The sequence below is a fragment of the Ambystoma mexicanum genome, chromosome 4q, assembly GCF_040938575.1.
Source record: "Ambystoma mexicanum isolate Mex_15411 chromosome 4q, UKY_AmexF1_1, whole genome shotgun sequence".
Classification (NCBI taxonomy): Eukaryota; Metazoa; Chordata; class Amphibia; order Caudata; family Ambystomatidae; genus Ambystoma; species Ambystoma mexicanum.
In genome coordinates, this window is record NC_090928.1 from 438,335,511 (window position 1) to 438,355,752 (window position 20,242).

General features: G+C 50.4%; 1 protein-coding gene across 2 annotated transcripts in view; it reads left to right on the forward strand.

Annotated features, from left to right (window-relative positions):
* The window catches only part of XPO1 (exportin 1), a 1,118,801-nt gene that overhangs the window by 758,791 nt on the left and 339,768 nt on the right, over positions 1-20,242 (forward strand). For both annotated transcript variants that reach the window (XM_069608010.1, XM_069608011.1), the window contains exon 19: positions 16,452-16,558. In XM_069608010.1, coding sequence (XP_069464111.1) covers positions 16,452-16,558 — 107 coding nt within the window. The remainder of the gene's footprint in view (positions 1-16,451; positions 16,559-20,242) is intronic.

Below are 20,242 nucleotides of genomic sequence, written 5' to 3' on the forward strand. Positions count from 1 at the left end.
AGTTACTTACCTGTAACTGTTGTTCTCCGGCATGGGTCTGGCATGGATTCACATGCAAACCCTCCCGCCTACCCCTCTGCGGCTCTTCACTTGGTCATACTGCCACTTCACGTGCTACCAAATCTGAAGATGGCTGCCAGAGGCGGGGCTTGGGTAGAGGGCAGTCATTGGCTGTGGTCAGTATGACGCAGAGATCAGTGATTGGTTACTACTACGAAAGACAGATCACAAACGAAACTGATACTGGTTTTTTCTTTACCGAGGATTCCCAGCCTGACGGGGAATATTAATGAGCATGTGAATCCATGCCAGACCCATGCTGGAGAACAACAGTTACAGGTAAGTAACTTGTTCCTTGGCGGGTCAAGGCCAGGATATCAGGCTTCCAAGGCCTCTATAGCAAGGTGGATGGTTTCGGCCATCAAGAAGGCTTCTGAGGGGTAGCACAAAGCGCTTCGGCCCAACTTGCATGCCCACGCCGTTAGAGCCAAGGCCACGGCAGTCGCGTTCCAGAGGCATGTTCCGTGGCAGGCCATCAGAAGGGCGGTCACGTGGACCACGCCTTCAGCAAGCACTATTGTTTGGATGCTGGCTCCAGGTCAGAAGCGGCATTTGGGCAGGCAGTATTAAGGAATTTGTTTTCTTAAGGAGGGCCACCTCTCCACCCTGGGGCTACATTCAGTTGTGATCGCCCATACAGTATGGAGGAAAGGGGATGGGACATAGGAGTAATTATAAATTACTCACCATATTGACTCATAGTCCCTTTTCCTCCTTACGTCCCACCATCCTTTCCATCCCCCCACCCTGCCCCCCTTTTTTTTTCTTTCTAGTGAAAAGGGTTCCGTCTCCTGTCCCCATCGAGGGACACCCATACAGTATGGAGGAAAGTGGACTGTGGACTAGGAGTAAGTTAATCACTACGGTGCATAACTTAAAATATACAACATCTAACGTCTCTTCTGGAGCCGACGATGAAAGCCGGACAAGACTGATTGTATCCCGAGTTGAGGTCCACTAACGCCACCTGCCGAAAGTTTCCGAACAGCAGAGCTGGATATCTATCATGATGAGGAACCTGTGGGAGAAGAATCTATAGAAAGATCATTACGGTGAGTAATTTCTCCTTTTATTTGTGACAAATGCAAAGTTCTTGGCTTCACTTTAGATTTCTGTATGACCGTCTTCTGCTGCATAGAGGTCAATGGGACATGCTGCAATCTGTCTCCTTAAATGAAATGGTAGCTTTTCATATTCTATGAAAACCACATTTTCACCTGCAACTGTCTTTTGTAATATATTGTGGGCATATCCAGCAGCTTTCAGTTCTCCGCACATTTTCCTTCACTTGATCCCCTGTCCATTTTGATAATGTTGAGATAGGCCCATTTTTGTTCCTTCACTAGGCCCTCTGACAGAAATAAGTGTTTGAACTGCACTGCATATTCCAACAGGTTTCAATATCACCACGGTTCATTCTCACAATGGGGCCTTGCATGGCCTCTCAGTTTGTCACTCTGGGGGCTGTAGTTGCACCCCCACATACCCATCACAGCGGCACGGCTTCAAGGTCCAGGCACCTAGGCGCTTTGACCAGGAGTGAGTGCCCATTGCCTCCGATGGTCGGGCCCCTAGGAACCCGGCGGCTTGTGAGGGCCGCTTCTTTGAGCGCTTCCTCCTCCTTGTGCACTCGCTTCAGATGAAGGGGCTCAATTTAAGGACAGGAGGTCATCCCACAGGTAGCACAGCCATGGGCATCTCCTCCCATTTCTGGTCCCTCCACAGTTGCAGGCCCTTCCGGTCGTCCTGACCCATACTCCTCATGTACCACCAATGCTCCCCCTTCCACAGCCGTTGGACCGGTTTGTGGCTTTGGACCTGGGGGGGAATGGGTGGTGTTTGCCAGTACCTGTGCCCCCAGGACCCGGATTACCCCTGGTCTGTAAAAGGAGGGGTGGGGGGGGCTCGGCATCCATTCAGGCCTTTTATGACCACCTTTAGGGCCGAGCAGAGTTCTTGGGGGTCCCTCTTCCTGAGGAAGTCCCCAGGAATTGGGTGTGTTGGTAGAGGTCTTGGGGAAACGCTGTGTGATCTGGTCTGGCATCCCCTTACAGAAGAATGTTGTGCAGGTGGCACAAATGGTCTGGGAGAAGCCCAGGGCCAACGCCCACATGAACAAGAGGTTGGACAGCAGGTTCAGGCTGACTAAAAGGGAACCAAACCTCCTTGCCTCCCACATGCAGCCCCATTCTTCTGGCGGCTGCAGCCTCTTATTGTAAACCATAGTCTTCCTCCACGGCAGCCACCTCCTGTTGCCTCTCCAAGAAGGACAGTCTTTGTGAAAGCCATGTTACTCCCATCTCAGGACTGCATCTGCAGCAATTCAACACGGACGCCTTATTGGCTACGGCTAACCAGATGCTGTGGCGGGAGCTCAGGGAATTTCTTCCGGACCTCCCTTCAGACAAGAAAGCCTCCTTCAAGGCTGGTCTGGCAGATGCCGCTGGCCATTGTGCAGGACCTCATGGAGTCTTCGGTCTCCTGCATCGACACAGCCAGCAGAGGGGTGTGCCTTGGGGTCGAGATGAGAAGGACGGCGTAGATGCACGCCACCAAGGGTTCATCTGATTTGCAAGAGCGGCTCCTGGATCTGCCCTTCGAGGGCGTGGACCAATGAGTTGACAAAGGAGAAAACCTCCACGCAAACCACCAAGTCCTTTGCCATCCTGACAAAACCAGGTCAGAAATCCTTCCTTCAGTCCCAGAACAGGACTGAGTTCAAGCCCTGCGCTTTCACTGCCTTCATTCACAAAGCATGTATGTGTATACAAGTTGGAACACAGATTACATTTCAACAGCTATTCACTTTGCTATAATTAAACTGCATCCTAGGTCTCACATGCTCCTCCTAGCTATTTTAACATTATCCTGTAAGTGTTCTAAGACCCCAAGCCCAACAACTGCGACCTGGCAATGACATTCTTTGCTTTGCAGGCTGAAGCTATTTAAAACCTGTTTGCAGTAAGCTGTTTCAAAAGAGAATTTGTTAAACACTTGCAAAAACTACAAATATAATGCTTACTGCTAACCGGGGAACACAGCTCGCCTGTGGGGGCCCGTTTGGCTGTGTTCCACGACATCTGGAAGCGTCCTTTCAGCAATCCATGGATCCTATCCGTAGTCTCCACTGGCTTTAGTCTTCCTCTGCCTCTACCAGCCTCTTCTCCTCTTCGTCAGTTCGGGTCCCCGGCTCTTTTACAGGAGGTCCTTTCGCTCTTGAAGTTGCAGGCGATAGAACAGTTTCCTCTTGTAGACTGGGGCTTCGGTTACTATTGCAAGATTTCTGCAGTACCCAAGAACAAGCAGGCTGCCTAAGGTAGTCCTGAATTTCTAAATCTGTCTTTACCGCTGGAACGTTTAAAGATTACTCCCGGACACACAGCAGAGTCTGTGCAGGGGGACTGCATGGGCTCCCTGGACCTCAAGTATGTGGCCATTTGGGATCGGGAGTCAGGGTCTCGGTTGGACAGGATCCCAATTGCACCATTCCTGTTGCCGATCTCCGCTGATGGCGTGCAGTCTCAGTGGGAGCCCCCTTCACCTGACCGGAGCCTGCCATGGTGGGGACTGACTCCTCCCTCTCTGGTTCGAGGGTTACTCTGGAGGGCTACACAACTCATGGGGCATGGTACAAGTTGCAAGCCCTCCTACAGATCTGCTCAGGTCAGTGGGCCTGGCCCTCACTGGATTGTTTCCCCTCATTAGGGACAAGTCGGTTCTGGTCAGGACGGACAACTCATTTTTTACCAGGGTAGCACCTGTGTCTCCTGCCCAATCCCCCTCCCTCCCTCCTCCTCCCCCCCCCCCCCCCCCCCCAACACTGGTCTGGGATTGGAGCCTGAAGGGGGAGGGTGGGGATTTGGATTTCGGCTGTGCACCTACTTGCGGGACAGCAATGCAAATCTGATCCGCTGAGTCGCTTGGGGTTCAACATCTATGAGTGGATGTTGCACACAGACTTCTTGTTGCCCCTGTTCCTGCATTGAATGTTAGCGGACCAGGATCTGTTTACATCTCCCTGGGGGACCCCTTCCAGAGCTGTTGGCACGGCCGCAGGTGTTAAACGTTCCTGCCCACCCCTCCTCTCCAACGGATCCTCCAAGTTCAGGTGCTCTGTGGGCTACAGCCTCATCCTGGTTTCCCCCCACTGGCCTTAGAGACCCTGGTTTTTGGATCTGCTGCAGTTGTGCTCCTGGGGCCCTATCCATCTTCCGATCCTCAGCAGGGGGGTATCCAGATACAGCATGGCCGGGCAGTGGAACATCTGGACCTGGCAAAGCTGTCCCTAGCAGCCTGGTTCCTGATCAGCTGAGGCTTAAGCATGCTTAATTTTCGACAACAGGCACATCATTCAACAGGCAAGGAGACCCTCTGCTCGATCCCAGTATCAGAGCAAATAGACTAGGTCTGTCAGTGGGCTTGCGACAAGGGGCAGAACCCTGTCACTTGTGCTCTGGATGTTGTACTGGCCTTTTCAGCACACCTGGCTCTCTGGACTACAGATGGATACTTGCCGCACTTCTTTGGCAGCCATTGGAGCTTAAAAGAATTCTCCTGAGCATGTGTTTTCGGCAGCCAACCCAGTGTTTAAGGCCCACCTTAAGGTGATGTCTAGGAATCTTCCTTCAGTACATAGGCCGCATCTGGTCTGGGGTCTCAATGTTTGATGGCCTCTGTGGCCATCTGCTTGGTAACGCTAAGGATAGCGAGCTACAGGCGTTGGCTTCGGGCGAGCCTTTCACCACGTTTCACAAGGCCATCTTGCGCACTTATCAAAATGTCTTCCCTAAGGTGGTCTCCCTGTTCCATCTGAATCGAGAGATCTGCCTACTGGTATTCTTCCCGAACCCTCTGTCTGAGGCAGAAGGGCCCTACATTCTCCAGCATGGGGTCTGGCATGGATTCACATGCTTATGAATATTCCCCGTCGTCAGGCTGGGAATCCTCGGTAAAGAAAAAATCAGTTTGTTTTGTTTCTGAACGGTCTTTCACCTAATAACAATCACTGGCCTCTGGGTTATACTGCCCCCAGCCAATGACTGCCCTCATCCGAAGCCCCTCCTCTGGCAGCCATCTTCAGATTTTTACCCCATGTTCAAGTATTGGGAGTCCTCGTGCTATAGCTCTCAAGCTTCTACTGCGTATTGTGTTTTTTCAGAGAATTTTCTCTGTTTTCGGTCAATTGAGCCTCAAGCTCGACCGATTCATCATCCAATTAATGGGGACCAGTTTTCGGAAGCTTCAACCCTCCTCCCCCAACACCCCCACCCCCCATTTCCCCTCACCCCTTTGAAGGACACATTTTCGTCAAACTTAACTTCTTGTAAGATTCCAGAAGATAACTGAGGCCTACCACGCGTGGACATGGCCGAAGACAAAGGAGGCTCAACACCTCTGTTCAGGATCTGGCAAACTTTGTCGGCGTGTGTAAGTCCATCTCCACCGACCGTTGGGTGATGGATGCCCTGGCCCACGGACACACCCTGGCGTTCCAAAGGAGGTGTCCCCGTTTTCCACCTGTGGCCAGGAAAGAAAACCACATTCCACAACTACTTCTGGAGGTTCGAGCAATGCTGAAAAAAGGTGCGATGGAGCTCTTCCCGAAGAGGCTCCGGAGTATACTCTAGGTTCTTCCTTATCCGAAAGAAGACCGGCGGTTGGCGGCCCATTCTAGATCTGTCGCCTCAATAAATATATAAAACCCCAGAAGTTCTGGATGGTCACCCTTCAGCTCGTGCTGGGACAGCTGGAGGAAGGAGACTTCCTGTCGCTGGACTTGGAGGATGCTTACTTCCACATCCCCATGCACAACGTGCATCCAAAGTTTCTGCGCTTCGTGGTCCAAGGACAGCACTATCAGTTCAAGGCCCTTCCCTTCGGCTTGAAGTCGGCACCAAGGGTCTTCACCAAGTGCCTGATGCCGGTGGCGGGACGGCTGCGCCTGCAAGGGATCCACGTCTACCCCTATCTGCATGATTGGCTCATCCGAGCAAAGTCAAGGGAACTTGTCGAAGACACCGCGAGGACCGTCCGCCTGCTCACAGAACTGGGGTTCTCGATAAACTATGCGAAGTCCTGCTTGGTGCCATTGCAGGATGCTCGGTTCCAGGGAACTAGGCTCAACACGGTGGCACGACTCGCTTCACCGTCGGAGGAGAGGATAAAAGCCATCCTGGGAAAGGTACAACGGCTGTTGACCATGGAGGTTGCCTGGGTGAGGTCCATCAAGTTCCTGCTCGGCATGATGTCATGCATCTACCTCATTCGTGTGCAGGTTGCGGAGGCGGCTGCTGAAGGAGTTCTCGACGCCCGTTGGATACAAGTGTCAGGAAGCTTCGAGGACAAGCTCGCCCTCAATGAGACATTCCGTCGAGCAATCTGGTTGTGGGGTGTCTGTGCGCATCTCGCCGCGTGCATAGACTTTCAGACCCCAGGGCCTCAGGAGACAGTGACAACGGACACCTCCCTAGAGGGATGGGGCGCGCACACCGGAAATCTCAGCGCAAGAGGCCTTTGGCTCCCAGAGAAGTCGCTACACATCAACGTCCTGGAGCTCCGGGCCGTGTTTTGATCCCTCCGGTCAGGGCAAGGTGGTGCGGGTCTTCACCGACACCACCACCACTATGTTCTACATGTGGAAGCAGGGGGGCACCATATCCCCAGCTCTCCAAGGAAGCGCAGGATCTATGGATCTGGGCCGTCGCCCAAGGGATGTTCCTGGTACCCTTTCATCTAGCAGGTACCCTTTCATCTAGCAGGAGTGAAGAACACCACTGCCGACTCACTCAGCTGGGAGCTGGGCTCTTGCCACGAGTGGGAGCTTCGGCAGGATCAAGTGGATCTTCTATTCCGACGATGGGGCAATCCCCAGATCGATCTGATTGCGACAGCGATGAACACCAAGTGCCGGAGGTTTGCCAGCAGGTTTCCCCAGCCGGGGAGCATGGGGGATGCATTCTCCTTTCCCTTGGATGGCTGTTACTCAGCACTCCGAAATAGGCCCAAGATGAGGATGAGTGACCTTGGAGATGATGGTTGTACAAGAATCGATATTCAGCCTTCCATCCCAGCTCCCCTGAGTACAAGACTCAGGCTTCCTCAAAGAGGGGCTCTTTTCTACAATGTACCTCTCTGCTGCTTCGATTGGGATAGACAGAGGTGTCAATTGAATAAAAGAGCGGGGAGAACACACACTGCCAATACCAATGCTGCAAAGGAAAACAAAGATATTAGACAGTGTTGAAAATAAATCAAGTAATCAGAACAGCAGTATTTACAGGAATATACCTAGGTAAGTATTGGCATGGAGCTTCCGCGGGATTAATCTACAAAAATATGAATAATCACAATGAGTGGGAATAATTCTAAAGAGACTTCCTAAAGTATCGAACCAATAACAGCTAACCTGAAATATGGATATTTTGAGGATGGAAAGTAGTCCATGAAACAGAAGACAACGAAAGGAGAAAATAACAAACAGGAATGTTAGTTTAGGAAAATAGCCCTGAACGGCACGAGGGTCGCACTAGTGCCGGGTTGGTGCAGTATCAGCAAAGCGTTTATATGCACTTGAAGATAAGTTCATAATATAGTCACTCAGTGTCCCAGAATCCAACAAAAGGTGAAGATCCAAACAAGGATCAGCAGTAAGCAGACAGCAGTAAGCAGGATCCAATAACGTTCAGGCTCAAAAGCCAGGCAAGCACGACGGGCATAAAGGAGAAGGCAAGCCAATCCAGAAGCCAGGCATGGGTCAGAAAACCAGGTAAGCAGATTAGGAATTTGTGCGGAGAAGACACGAAGTAAACGGATGTAACCGCTGTAGCTTGTAACGCTAATTAGCAGCAACGAGCCCCTTGGAAGCCGGTGGTTTTAAAGCCGTATGGGGGGCCTTTTTTTGCCGTACGTCTTCCACGTACAGGACGTGTCAGCTGACACGGACTCTGTCGTAGTTTGTACAGGCGCCATGGCAACCTGTATCTGGTCCACAGGGGAGCTTGTAAAGGAGTCGTATTCCGCAGGGAAGCCCGAAGTGTAACAATGGCCTGGTCCTTCTATGCGTTTCCGCCGTTGCTTCTGTGACTCATCAGTCAACTCAGACGGTCCCGGTGCAGGATGATCCTCGTCGCACCGGCGTGGCCGAGGCAGATATGGTACCCGGACCTTCTGGACATGTCCGCGTCCCCTCCAGTCAAGCTTCCGGCGGATGCAGATCTCGCCGGGAAGAAGGCGCGATCCTGCACCACGACCCAGGGTCGCTGAACCTGCAGGCCTTGCTCCTGCAGCACAGGGTTCGGAGGGTACGAGATCCCAGCGTATGGCAAGGAGGTGCTTGCCAGGGCTTCTTCGACTCTTAAGTGCTATGGACATAAATGGAAGAGGTTCACCATCTGGTGCCATGCATAGAAGATAAACCCTCTACGGATTCCTGCCCCTCGAGTGCTGCTGTACTTGCTGTCGCTGGCCAAGGTGTGGCTGGTGCACGCCTCCATCAAAATTAATCTGGCGGCGATCTCCCGCTATACCAGAACTCCGGGGCGGTCGTGGCTGTGTGCTCATCGCCTGGTTAAGGAGTTCATGAAAGGACTTTTCAGCTCGTTCCCGCTGGTGAAGATTCCGGCCCCGGCGTGGGAGCTCAATGTGGTGCTGACTAGGCTCATGGGTCCTCTGTTCGAGCCTATGCATTCCCACCTCTGAAATTCCTATCGTGGAAGACTGCATTTCTTGTGGCCATCACCTCCGCATGACGAGTGGGAGAGATCCAGGCCCTCTCATGTAAGCCTCCGTACTTGACATTCCACGAAACGAGGGTCGTGTTGATGACGCACCCCTCCTTCATGCCCAAGGTGCCGTCCGACTTCCATCTCAACGAGCCCTTGGTGTTGCCTGTTTCCTTCACGTCTCCTTCGTTGCCGGCTGAGAGGACTTTGCACTTGCTGGCTGTGGCTAGAGCACTGAAGTTCTACGTGGACCACACAGAGTTTTCGGAAGACATCACAGCTGTTTGTGAACTTTGGCCCTGTGAACCAAGGGAATGCCCTCTCCAAGGCTTCCATTTCCAGATGGATCTCCGGCTGCATCACCCATTGTCATCGGTTGGCAAACCGACCGTTGCCTGGCTGTCCGATAGCCCATTTGACCAGAGCTATCGCTGCAACTACGGCGTTCCTGTCTGGTGTGCCCCTGCTGGACATCTGCAGGGCTGCTACGTGGAGGTCGACGCACACCTTCATGAAATTCTACTGCATCAACAGGGATTCCAGGGAGGAGTCCAGAGTCGGCCAAGCAGTGCTGCGCAACCTGTTCGCTTGAAGGTGAGCCTTGTGAGGACGTAGGAGATGCTTAATGTTGAGATGTTGAAATGCTTAATGTTGAGCCTTGCCACCTCCCGTGGTTGTGCATGTGTGTACTGCTATGTATTCTTTATTCATGAGCATGTGAATCCATGCCAGACCTCATGCTGGAGAAGGAACAAATTACTTGCCCATAACTGTTATCCATCGTGGGTCTGGCATAGATTCACATGCAAACCCTTCTGCCTACCCCTCTCCGGCTCTTCTCTTGGTTCTACTGCCACTTTACGTGCTACCAAATCTGAAGATGGCTACCAAAGGAGGGGCTTGGGTAGAGGGTAGTCATTGGCTGGGGGCCGTATGACCCAGAGACCAGTGATTGGTTATTAGGAGAAAGACCGTTCAGAAACTAAATTGAAACTCTTGCCAGACCCATGCTGGAGAACAACAGTTACAGGTTAAATAACTTGTTCCTTCCTTCGACCTCAAGAGGGTTCTCAAATTTTATCTCTCGAACAAAATCCTTCAGGAAGTCTGAGGCAGTGTTTGACTTTGGGGGCTCCTCCAGCGGCTCTCAAGGCTTCCATCGCTCATTGGATGGTTCAGGCCATTTCAGAGTGTTAGGCAGAATTCTCGTTTATGGCTAATTTCCCTCACCTAGTGAGCCCCCAGCAGCTTTGCTGGACTTCTGGAGGTTTTTTTCTTTTTTTCCACTTGGTAAGAGTGTGAGCTTTTCCCCCACTCTTACCTATGTTTTGCCATGTGTCTCTCTGTTTTTATGATTATGGACTCTGAAGTACACCACTTCAGTAGCCCCCTTCTTTTTGTGGCACCCAGCACCTTCAGTGCCGTGGCACAGGGTTGTCTTTGAGACTTCTCCCGTCTCCATTTCTGAGGCTGACTACAGTCCCCCAGAAAAGGGTAAAGTTGCCATTAACTTTACTTAGTCAATCTACCACAGATCCAGTACACCCCATCTTCCATGGAGTACTGGAAAGGGTTCATTCGTAAAAGAGCATTGTTTCGCTCTTTTAACATTTAGACTTGGATGGTGGCAGTGGTATCTACCCTAACCTTCCTACTGCGATTATATTGGATAAACGTGGTATTGTTCTTGGTTATTATATTAGCCTCGAACATAAACCTGCTGGACCAAATCGTCTTCCTTTTGGCTCCGGTTGGGTTTATTCGCCATTTCTTTTTGTTAAAGTCCTTCTTGTGTTTTACTTTGCGTGGCAAACTAGGTTTGCCTTCTTTTTTCACTGTCTTTTGCCGGGCTTCTGCTCAGAAGCCCTCCACCAGGCGCCTGGGTGCCTAGGGGGGCTGAATGTGAGGGAGGGGTGTAGTCACCCCCTGCACAGGGTATCCTAGGAAACCCAAGTCGCACTTTGCCATGATTGGCTGAGGTGGTTGTCCGGGCTCGACAAACCCCCTGCTGGGTGATTGACAGCCAGGCTGTGTGAATGGGGGTTTTGCGCATAAAAGGCAGGTCTCTTGGGCTAGAAGTCAGAGTTGCCACTGGAACTACAAGGAACCAAAGAGAAGCGGCGAGAACGACTGCTGCTGCAACTATCCCGTCCTGGTGAAGCCCTGCTGCAGTCCTGAGCGATCTACCCTTGAACGACTAAGAAGATCCAGTCCGGAGTCTTCTTCCCTTGAGCCTGGTGGGGATAACCGGTTCATCTTCCACAGCCAGATGATCCTCTTCCTTTGTCGAAATCGCTGCACACGGCTGTAGTCGTCCGGATAGCCATTTGAAGGGCCTCTCCTGTTTTTAAGGAGCGCACCTTTTATTCGTTGTCGCTGCTGCCGGCTTCATCCCGGTGTGGTGAAGACCCCCTTCAGACATCGTCCTTCACAACAAAGCTCCAGGAATTGTGGGTCTGCGGGAAACCAACTTTTCTTAATTTCCAAGGCTTGCCCTTGTCTTCCCCCCTTCTTATAACTTTTGCTTCCAAACATTGACAATATCGAAGTACTCTTGGCTACGTTGAATCGTAAACTATCTGACTGTGATCTTCGGCAACAGGTCCCCGGTGTCACTTGACCCTGGCTCCGGCCCTTTGACTCTTGAATTCCTGTCTGAGTGTTTCTAGATTCTGTCTGCCTAACCAAAATATTGCCTGTGATTTTTGCATCCAACTCCCTCTGGGTATCTCAGGTGCTATGTGTGTTTTTACCCCGGTAGCATTTCATGTCACGGATACGTGTTTATTGAGTAGACCGAACTGTCAAAAAGTGATCGCAATGGTATTCACGGTAACGTGTGGTGTTCATACCACCGGTTCATTCAAACACAGGGTACTTACCTTGAGACATACTGTACAAAGTGAATTGGTTAGTTGCAGTATATTTAACGTGTGATTTGTGTTTAAGTTTAATAGAAGTGTTGTGCTTATAACGAATGGTTCAAAAATAAATGTAATTATATTTTTCTACCTGAAACCTTAAGTCAGTGTTTGCTTGAGTCACAGTAATTGTGGTCCCTTTGTGTAATCTCTGCTACTGCTCATATGCTCTTGAGATAAGCCTGGCTGCTCCGCCACTGCTACCACTCTGACAAAGTAGTACAGGCTTGTACCAAAGGTAAAAACTTGTATTGCCACCTGTAGTCTTAATTGTGTGTAGTGGTCCCTAAGGGCACTGCACAGGATTCTGCCTAACACAGAGGCATACACAGTTGTGGGCAAACCTGTTGGTGAGGGATTTCATGCCTGTGCGGTCAGAGCCAAGGCCATGGAGTTCCAGCAACATGCTTCTTGGGATGTCATCAGCAAGGTGGCTACATGGGCCACTCAATCGGCATTCTGTAGGCACTACTCGCTGGACACCCGCCCCAGGCGCGATGCTAAGTTTGGTCCGACGGTACTGAAGAACCTTTTCGCTTTATCCTAAATGAGGGAGGTTGTCACAGCTCCACTGTGTGTTCTTTTTTGGTGGAATCACCCACAAAAATGGATGAAAGGGACCAGGACATTTGAGTAATTACTCACCGTAGTGACTAGAGTACTTGGTCCATTCCCCCCCCTTCCTCCATACGCCCCACCCACCTTTCCCCGCTAGTATGCCAAGGGATATGTACTAATAGTAGCCGGGTATCTCAGCGCTAGATGTTTTCAAAGGGGAATCGGGTGAGGTCCCGTAGGGTGGGGTTTCGGCCGGACGTTCCCGAGGCTGCGCCCCCGCACTATACTAAATTTAAAGGGGAAGCTCAATTTTATTTCCTGCTGCCAAAGGTTCCGGTACCGTCCCCCTGTTGCAGGATTCCCACAAGGATGGAAAAAAGAGGACTGAGTACTCAGACACTACGATGAGTAACTTTAATATCTCCAGAATGGGTCTGGCATGGATTCACATGCCAAGCCTCTGTGGCTCTTTTTGATTCATACTGCCTTTTATGTGCTTACCAAAGCTGAAGATGGCCACCAGGGGTGGAGTTTAGGGAGAGGATTGTCATTGGATGTGGGCAGTATGACGCAGAGTAGTCCTAGGTTTAGAGGAGAAATGCAGTTATTAAGCTAAAGCGAAACCGGTTTCTTTTTACTGAGGATTCCCAGCCTGAAGACTAGGATTATTCATGAGCATGTGAATCCTTGCCAGACCCATGATGGAGAACAAGAGTTATTGGTAAGTAACTTCAACCTTACTTATGGCCAAATAATAGTGAAAAATGACTTATCAGGTAATATTACACAACTCTATTAATACATATACACAATTACTGGAGTAGGGCAAAATACATATCATACTCTTGAAAAGGAAGGTACAAATTAGTATTGGCACTACAGTTCCACAGAGATTAAAGCCCAACTTCATACATCCATCCCTAAAATGTATGGGGCCTTGTACCCAAAAGTTCAGCAACGTTCCATACATTATTGTGAAGCTGGAAAAAATGAAGGGAGGGTCTTTGGGGTCCAGTGAACAGTTCAAAGTGTTGGGGGACAGGTTCATCTAACAAACGTGTCTTTAACTTTCAGTGCTTGTCTCAACAAGCAGTGGCAAAGCCAAAGTAATACAAAAGTTTTTAAAAGTCATCAAAACTTTGTAAAGGAAGTTAGGGCTTCAGTTAAGTATCGCTACAACTCAGACCCTGTACTCCGATTTTTCATGGGTGTTAGGCAGAATCCTGTGCAGTTCCCTTAGGGCGCACTACAGAAGATTAGGACTACAGGTGAGAGCAATAAATCCCCTTTGGTATCAGTCTGTACCACAAAGATTTAGTTGGTAGCTGTGGCTGAGCAGTCAGACTTATCTCAAGAGGGAGATGAGCAGTAATCGGGGTTTACACAATAGGCCTACAGTACTATGGTACAAGGAAACACTGACCAAAGATTTGTATTAAAAAGTAGATATATATTTATTTTATACACTTCTAGTAAAACACATTTATCACGGTCATCCAGCAAGTTAAAGAGAAATATACACACTCCCTAGATAAATTGCAGACCAAGTGAACCAGGGTGAAAACTGAGCAAAACCGCACAGTGAAAACTACACACAAGGGATACTCTAGCAATTTCTCACAAGGGAGGGAAAGCACAAGTTATACAGAAATATTTTCTTACACCCCCTAGCTACACTTCTCATAAGCTTGTGGACCAGTTTAAGCAAGACAGTGCATCAGTATAGGAAATGCTTAAATGAAAACTGAGCAAAATGGCATTTCAGAAGTTTGAAAATGGGGAAGAAAAGGGTAGTTACAAGAAGTAGGTGCACCAACACAGTTCTAGTTGAGAAGCAATCTAGAGAAGGCACTTCTAACAAATGTAGCCAGAGTCAGTAGGCCTGTGCCAGAGTCAGTGGTACAGGGCAAGGGCCCAGGAGCATAATGTTCTTGTAGCTGCAGTCAGGTCTTTGGTTAACGATTTCGAAAAGGTGGATGCAGAAGGTGAAAGACAATGTTAAGAGAGCGGGACGGCCAACCCAACAGGTAGGCAAAGGATTTAAAAAACCTTTAGAGCTACTGCCAAGAAAGGGCGGCCTGGCGGAACAATGTTCCTTTAAAATGAAGAAGTGGCTCCTGCGGTGGCGGTTGTTCCTGGCAGTTACTGCAGTTCGGGTGATCCCGCAGAGGAAGAGAGGCTCTCGTCGTGGAGGAAGGTTCGAGTTACTGCACTGCCCAGGGATGAAACCAGCCACGGTGCTGCCCAACAAATAAAAGGTACGCTCCTTTAAATCGCGGTCCCGGTGGACGGGTGCCTGGCTATCTGGTCTCCGAGTACAGTGTACTGGCGTTTCGACCAAGGCAGGTCCAGGAAGGCGATTGGCAAACTGGTTGGCCCCACCAGCTCAAGGGAAGAAGGCTCTTGCAGATGAAGATCTTCTCAAGTCTTGTGGAGAAAAGTGGTGAGGCACTGCAGCAGGGCTTCGCCGGTGGTTGTCGTTGCAGATGTCTTTGGCTTCTCTCCTCTTCGGCTTGTGAGTTCCAGTTGTGACGTCTTGCCCTTCCAGTCCTCAGGACCCTGTTTTATGCAAAAAGATCCCCATTCATACAGCCTAGCTGTCACTCACACAGTGGAGTGGTCATCCTGGCGGGAGACCCTCCTGCCTATCAGGGCAGAGTGCGACATGGGTTGCTGAGGCAACCCTGTCCAGGGGTCCTACTCCCCCTCCCACACAATGGATACACCCCAGACTCCGTGGCGCCAAAAGGAGGGCTTCTTGGCAGAAGCCCGCCAAAAGGACGAACAAAGGATCCCCGACCTGGGTTAGGAGTTTAGAGAAAGACACAAGAACAAATTTATATTAAAGTTCTGGCAAATAAAACCTACTGGAGTAAAGTTAATATTAAAGTAAACCGGCGGTAGGTTAGAGGCTGTCAGTAAATGTTGGAGCCTCGAACAATGGGAAAATCCCATTGGGAAATATTTGCGGTCGAATGTTTTTGGTAGTAACCACTGCCACCAGCCAGAAACCTTTGAGAGGGGGACTGTATGGTACCCTCTCGAAAATGAACATAAGGGAAAAACTATTAACCCTTGCCAGTACCTCCATAGTAAAATGGCTTGTACTGGTTTTGTTCATAAAGATACATGCCCTGGGAGACAGTAGTCAGTCCCAGGGTATGGAGTCTGTTTGGGGGTCACTGCACGGAGGGTGCTGTGTTAACAAATGTGGATAAAGATGGTTCCTATGGGGGTGAGATAAACCCCATAGACATTAAACACAAAAAATAGCCTAGAACACACATAGCAAACATGCCTAAGAGTGGGAAAAAGAGCCCCACTCTTAGCAGGAGAAAAAAACAAACCCTTCAAATCCTGCAAAGCTGCTGGGGGACTCTATAGGTACGGGAAATTAGCCATAAAATGAGCATAAATGAGCAAAGGCATTAAAGGTGCTGTAAAGAGAAATCTTTCCTAACACAAACTAGTTGAAACATGACCTCAGCACACAAACTTCATATGTTTACTTACCTGCAACCCACAGCAATGCTGGATGCCATCTGTTTTCATAACCTCTCTGTGGAGAGCCTCTATGAATGTTCTACTGTAGTCCAACTACCCAGTTTACAATTTATGCTTTGCCTTTGACTGCTCACCCATATCTCAACATTAGGTGAGCCAGGTAAATCTTGTGGGGGTTTTGGCTGTCTTGAAATCATCAGAATGTCATTTTCTTAACAATCCACAACTTTCTTGCATGTTATATCAGTGACTGTTCTAATTGTAATTGATTATTTATAACGCGCTTAATACCCAGAGGTTTTTGAGCGCAGACCCGGGGATCGAGCCTGTGCAGCTCTGTGTTGTCTTCCAAGACAAGGGCGTTGCCCCTGAGCTATCCTCCCGAGACACTAACACATGCTTCTAGCTACTGCTGTACCACCTCCCTGGCTTGTCATTCCACTTTACTTTCATGGTGTTTCTCTCAGCATGAAAATATAAACCGCTGAATATTCCAGTGTGGCAAACTTTCTAAATATCCCATGCATTTCTAAAGTCTGCCTGTAATCTTCTAAAGTCTGTCATATTTAAGAAACTTGTTTCCCCACAAGAATCTTGATCATAGATTTGAACTGTGTAATGGTCTTCATTATGGAGTTCACATTTTAGTTGATGGGTTTGACTTCATAAAAGTGCTTCTTTTTTCTAGGTGAAATGGTTACAAAACAGCCTTTGATTAGAAGTATGCGGACGGTGAAAAGGGAAACATTAAAACTTATTTCTGGTTGGGTGAGCAGGTCCAATGATCCGCAGATGGTAAGTTTTTATTTTCTTATTTTTGTGTGGTCTTTGATTTCATTTGTGCTCATATATGAACCAGACTTAAAAGAATATTGCTAATGGAAAATAGCAAGTGCATCGTTGCAAATTGATCGTGTCCTCCCATGGATTTCATCTAGAATGTATTGTCCCTAGAGCAGCAGATCTCGGAATCCTTTGACATCAAGGCTAGCCGTGCGGCTCCGGCATCTAGGTTCCTCTGCTCTTCGCCATCTGGTCTGGACATGGCATAGGCATCAGTACAAATAATTTGTGCCACGCCTGTAACTGAAGTTCCTTTTTTCTTCATGCTTGGCACGCTTCTCATGAGCAATCTTAAATACCTTGGAGAATTATTCTGCCGCCTAATTCTTCCGCTTTCAAAAAACATCAAGACTGTTAATATTAATGTTAAAGGACATTTTTACCGTGCACTATCACCACCGGAGTGGTCCCCTGGCGGCTCTGAAATAGGAAGGGAAGGGATGGGGGGTTAGTGGGAAGAAGCTGTAAAAGTGCAAGAGAGCAGTGATGTGCTGTTGGCGGCCTCAGCCCGGTGGGTCCATTGGCTGTGCCTGGGGTGTTTTACGGCCAGTAGTCGTCGTGAACTGTTGTGCGGGTCTGTGTGTTTTTGTTTTGTTGTTGCAGTGTAGTGAAGTTTTTGGGGCTTGTTCAGCATGGGGCCTGGCATGGATGGATTCACATGCTCATGAATTTTCCCCGTCAGGCTGGGAATCCTCTGTAAAAGATACGTTTTCTTCTAAACTGTCTTTCTCCTGTAAACCAATCACTGAGCTCTGGATCATACCCTCCCCAACCAATGACTGCCCTCTAAGCCCCTCCTCAAGCGGCCATCTTCAGATTTTTACCGCACGTTCAAGTGTTGGGAGCCGTAGAGTGTTTCTTCTTGGAAGCTTCGAGAAGATCTACAGGCCTACACTGCACCGGATCATGTCGGAGGATGACTGAGCTTCCCTCTTCAAGCTGTGTGCCAGCTGCGGTTTGCAGAATGTTGTCACGGACGACCAGCATTCCCAGTGCCCGTATTGTCTGCACCCGACTCATAAAGAAGATTGTGAGATCTGCCGTGGCTTGACCAAGCGCACGATGGATCGACACGTCCGGTTGGCTGCGTGGCTCAAGACCAGGGCCTCTATAATGGGTGATTTACAGGGGCATGTCTCTTCTGATCCAGCCAGCCTGGGCTGGCTTTGAAGTCCTTTGAGGGCGCGCCATCTGTAGGGGCCCAAAACAAGGCCAAGCACTGGTAGTACGCTGCTGTCGGGGTTGCCGCGCAAGCAGGTCCTGCGACGGTCGTGGCGCGTTCCTCTGTCTGCCTCAATCTCCAGCCACTGCTCCAGCTCTTCGTCCAAGAGAAAGGTGTCCGAACTGCCCGAGAAGAAGGCCAAGTAGGACAAGGTGTCTGAGCTGCCCGTGAAGGCCACGTACCTGCCCGTAAGGCCTAGGTCATCCAGGCCGGATTGTCCTTGATCAAGTTGTTGGTGTCTTCCCTTTTCGAAGGCAAAAGGGGCGGGCCCCAGTCCAGGGTGCCCCACTGACGGCCAGTGTGGCTTTCTCCAAGGTTTCGCCCAGTCACGACAAAAGACTCCGGTGAAGAGTATGCCGGACCTTAGCCCACGACCGACCCCCCCCCCCCCCCTTGGGACCCAAAGAGGTGGGATCGGGAGGGCAGAGAAGAACTCCAAAGAATCAGGCAGTTCTCCAGCATGGGGGTCTGGCATGGATTCACATGCTCATGAATATTTCCCGTCGTCATGTTGGGAATCCTCGGTAAAGAAAAAATAATTTTCAGTTTTGTTTCTGAACTGTCTTTCTCCTAATAACCAATCACTAGTCTCTGGGTCATACTGCCCCCAGCCAATGACTGCCTGCTACCTAAGCCCCTCCTCTGGCAGCCATCTTTAGATTTTTACCGCACGTTCAAGTGTTGGGAGTCCTTGTGCTTTAGCTCTCGAGCTTTTACTGCGTTTTGCGATTATTTTTTTTTTATTCTTTTCAAAGAGTTTAATCTCATTTTTTCGGTCAATTGAGCCTCCAGCTCCACCGTTTCTACTTCCGATCAACGGGGACCTGTTTGGAATTTTCTACGCCCCTCAAGGGCAAAGTTTTCGTCGAGTTCCGCTTCTTGGAGGATTCCAGAAGATCTTTGAGGCCTACCCCGCGTGGACATTGCCCAGGACAAAGGGAGCACGACGCCCGGATCCAAGCTGTTCAGGAGCTGCCCTGGATGCGGATTTCAGAATGTCTTCAAGGAGGACGAGCATTCTATATGCCTCTATTGCCTTCACAAAGACAAACACACGTGGAGAAGGACTGCGTTTTTCAAGAATGTCGGAGCGGACCATGAAGGATCGGCGTATCCGCCTCACCAACTGGCCTGAAGGGGAAGAGCCCAGCAGCGGGTGAGAAGAGGTCCGAGCGGTCTTCTAAGACCTTTTGAGGGCGCTCTGGCGACGGGAGCCCAACAAAAGGCAAAGCACCGCAGGCACCAGGAGCACCGAACGGTCGGGCTCCTTGGCTGCCAGGCAGGGCGCACTTTCACCGACGCCATCAACCACGAGCCAACGCCCTGGCTCGGGGAAGAGGAAATCTGAGAACCCAGGTAAGCTTCGAGAGAAGTCCTGGTCGATCCCGACGCAGACAGCCGAGGGGGGAGCGAGGCGGTGACCCTCCCTCCAAGGTGAAGGCCTCAAGCGTGTCCAAAGTCATGAAGGCCTTGATTTACCCGGCTAAGGCCTCTATCGAGGGAGTCGTGGCAGCCCTGTCAAAGGCTGTGGAGGCTACCACAGTGGAGGCACCTCGGGGCCCAATGTTTCCCTGCCACCGTGGAGGCAATCCTCTTTTCAAACCATCGATAAGACCCCTGTGAGAACCCCGGTGGAAAAAGAAGGGGGGGGGGTGGTGGCCATCACGAACACAGACACAGCCTCTGAAGAGGAGCTGGCTGGAGTCGTGAAGATCCTGAAAAAGAAGTTCGAGGAGGTCCGGTCCCACGGGAGGGATCCCGACGAGGCGGACGAAGAAAGCGGCGGTGGTGCCGACAAGGTTCCTGTGGAGGCAGAGGATTCCACTCCCCAACGGTCGCTCCGGTCACAGCTGGTACCTGGGCCATAGGACAACTCGGGAGCAATCTTGATGGCGATCCAGGCCTTGTCTACGGAGATAAGGGCAAGGTTGCCCTTACCCCAACGGACGATCCAGCAGAGCCTGAACCGTCGGGAAGCCCTCACATCCTTCATCTCCTTCCCCTGATCCGCGGGATGACACGGGAACAGAGACGGCCACGACGGGGACGAATGACGGTGGTGACAACGGGATGGGCTTTCCATCACCACATCCTCGTGCCTCCCCGCCCGATGAAATTGGCTCCTTCCACACCATGATCGCCAGGGCATCGGAGCTCTTCCAGCTCTGCCCCGAAGAACAGAAGAAGGAAGGTTTCCTCTGTCAACGGCGTGAGGCCAAGGAAGATGGTCCTCTCGGTCCTGTTACTTGATATCTGGGACGAGGAGCTGTCGCTCCTGAAGAACCCGTCCACAACCCCTGCCAAGAGACAGGTACGAGAAGTAGTACCGGGTCCCGGATTCTGCCCCCATGTGCCTTAGGGCGCAGCCGGCCCCGGATTCGGCCGTCTCGGCGGCGGCCACAGCTTCAACTTAG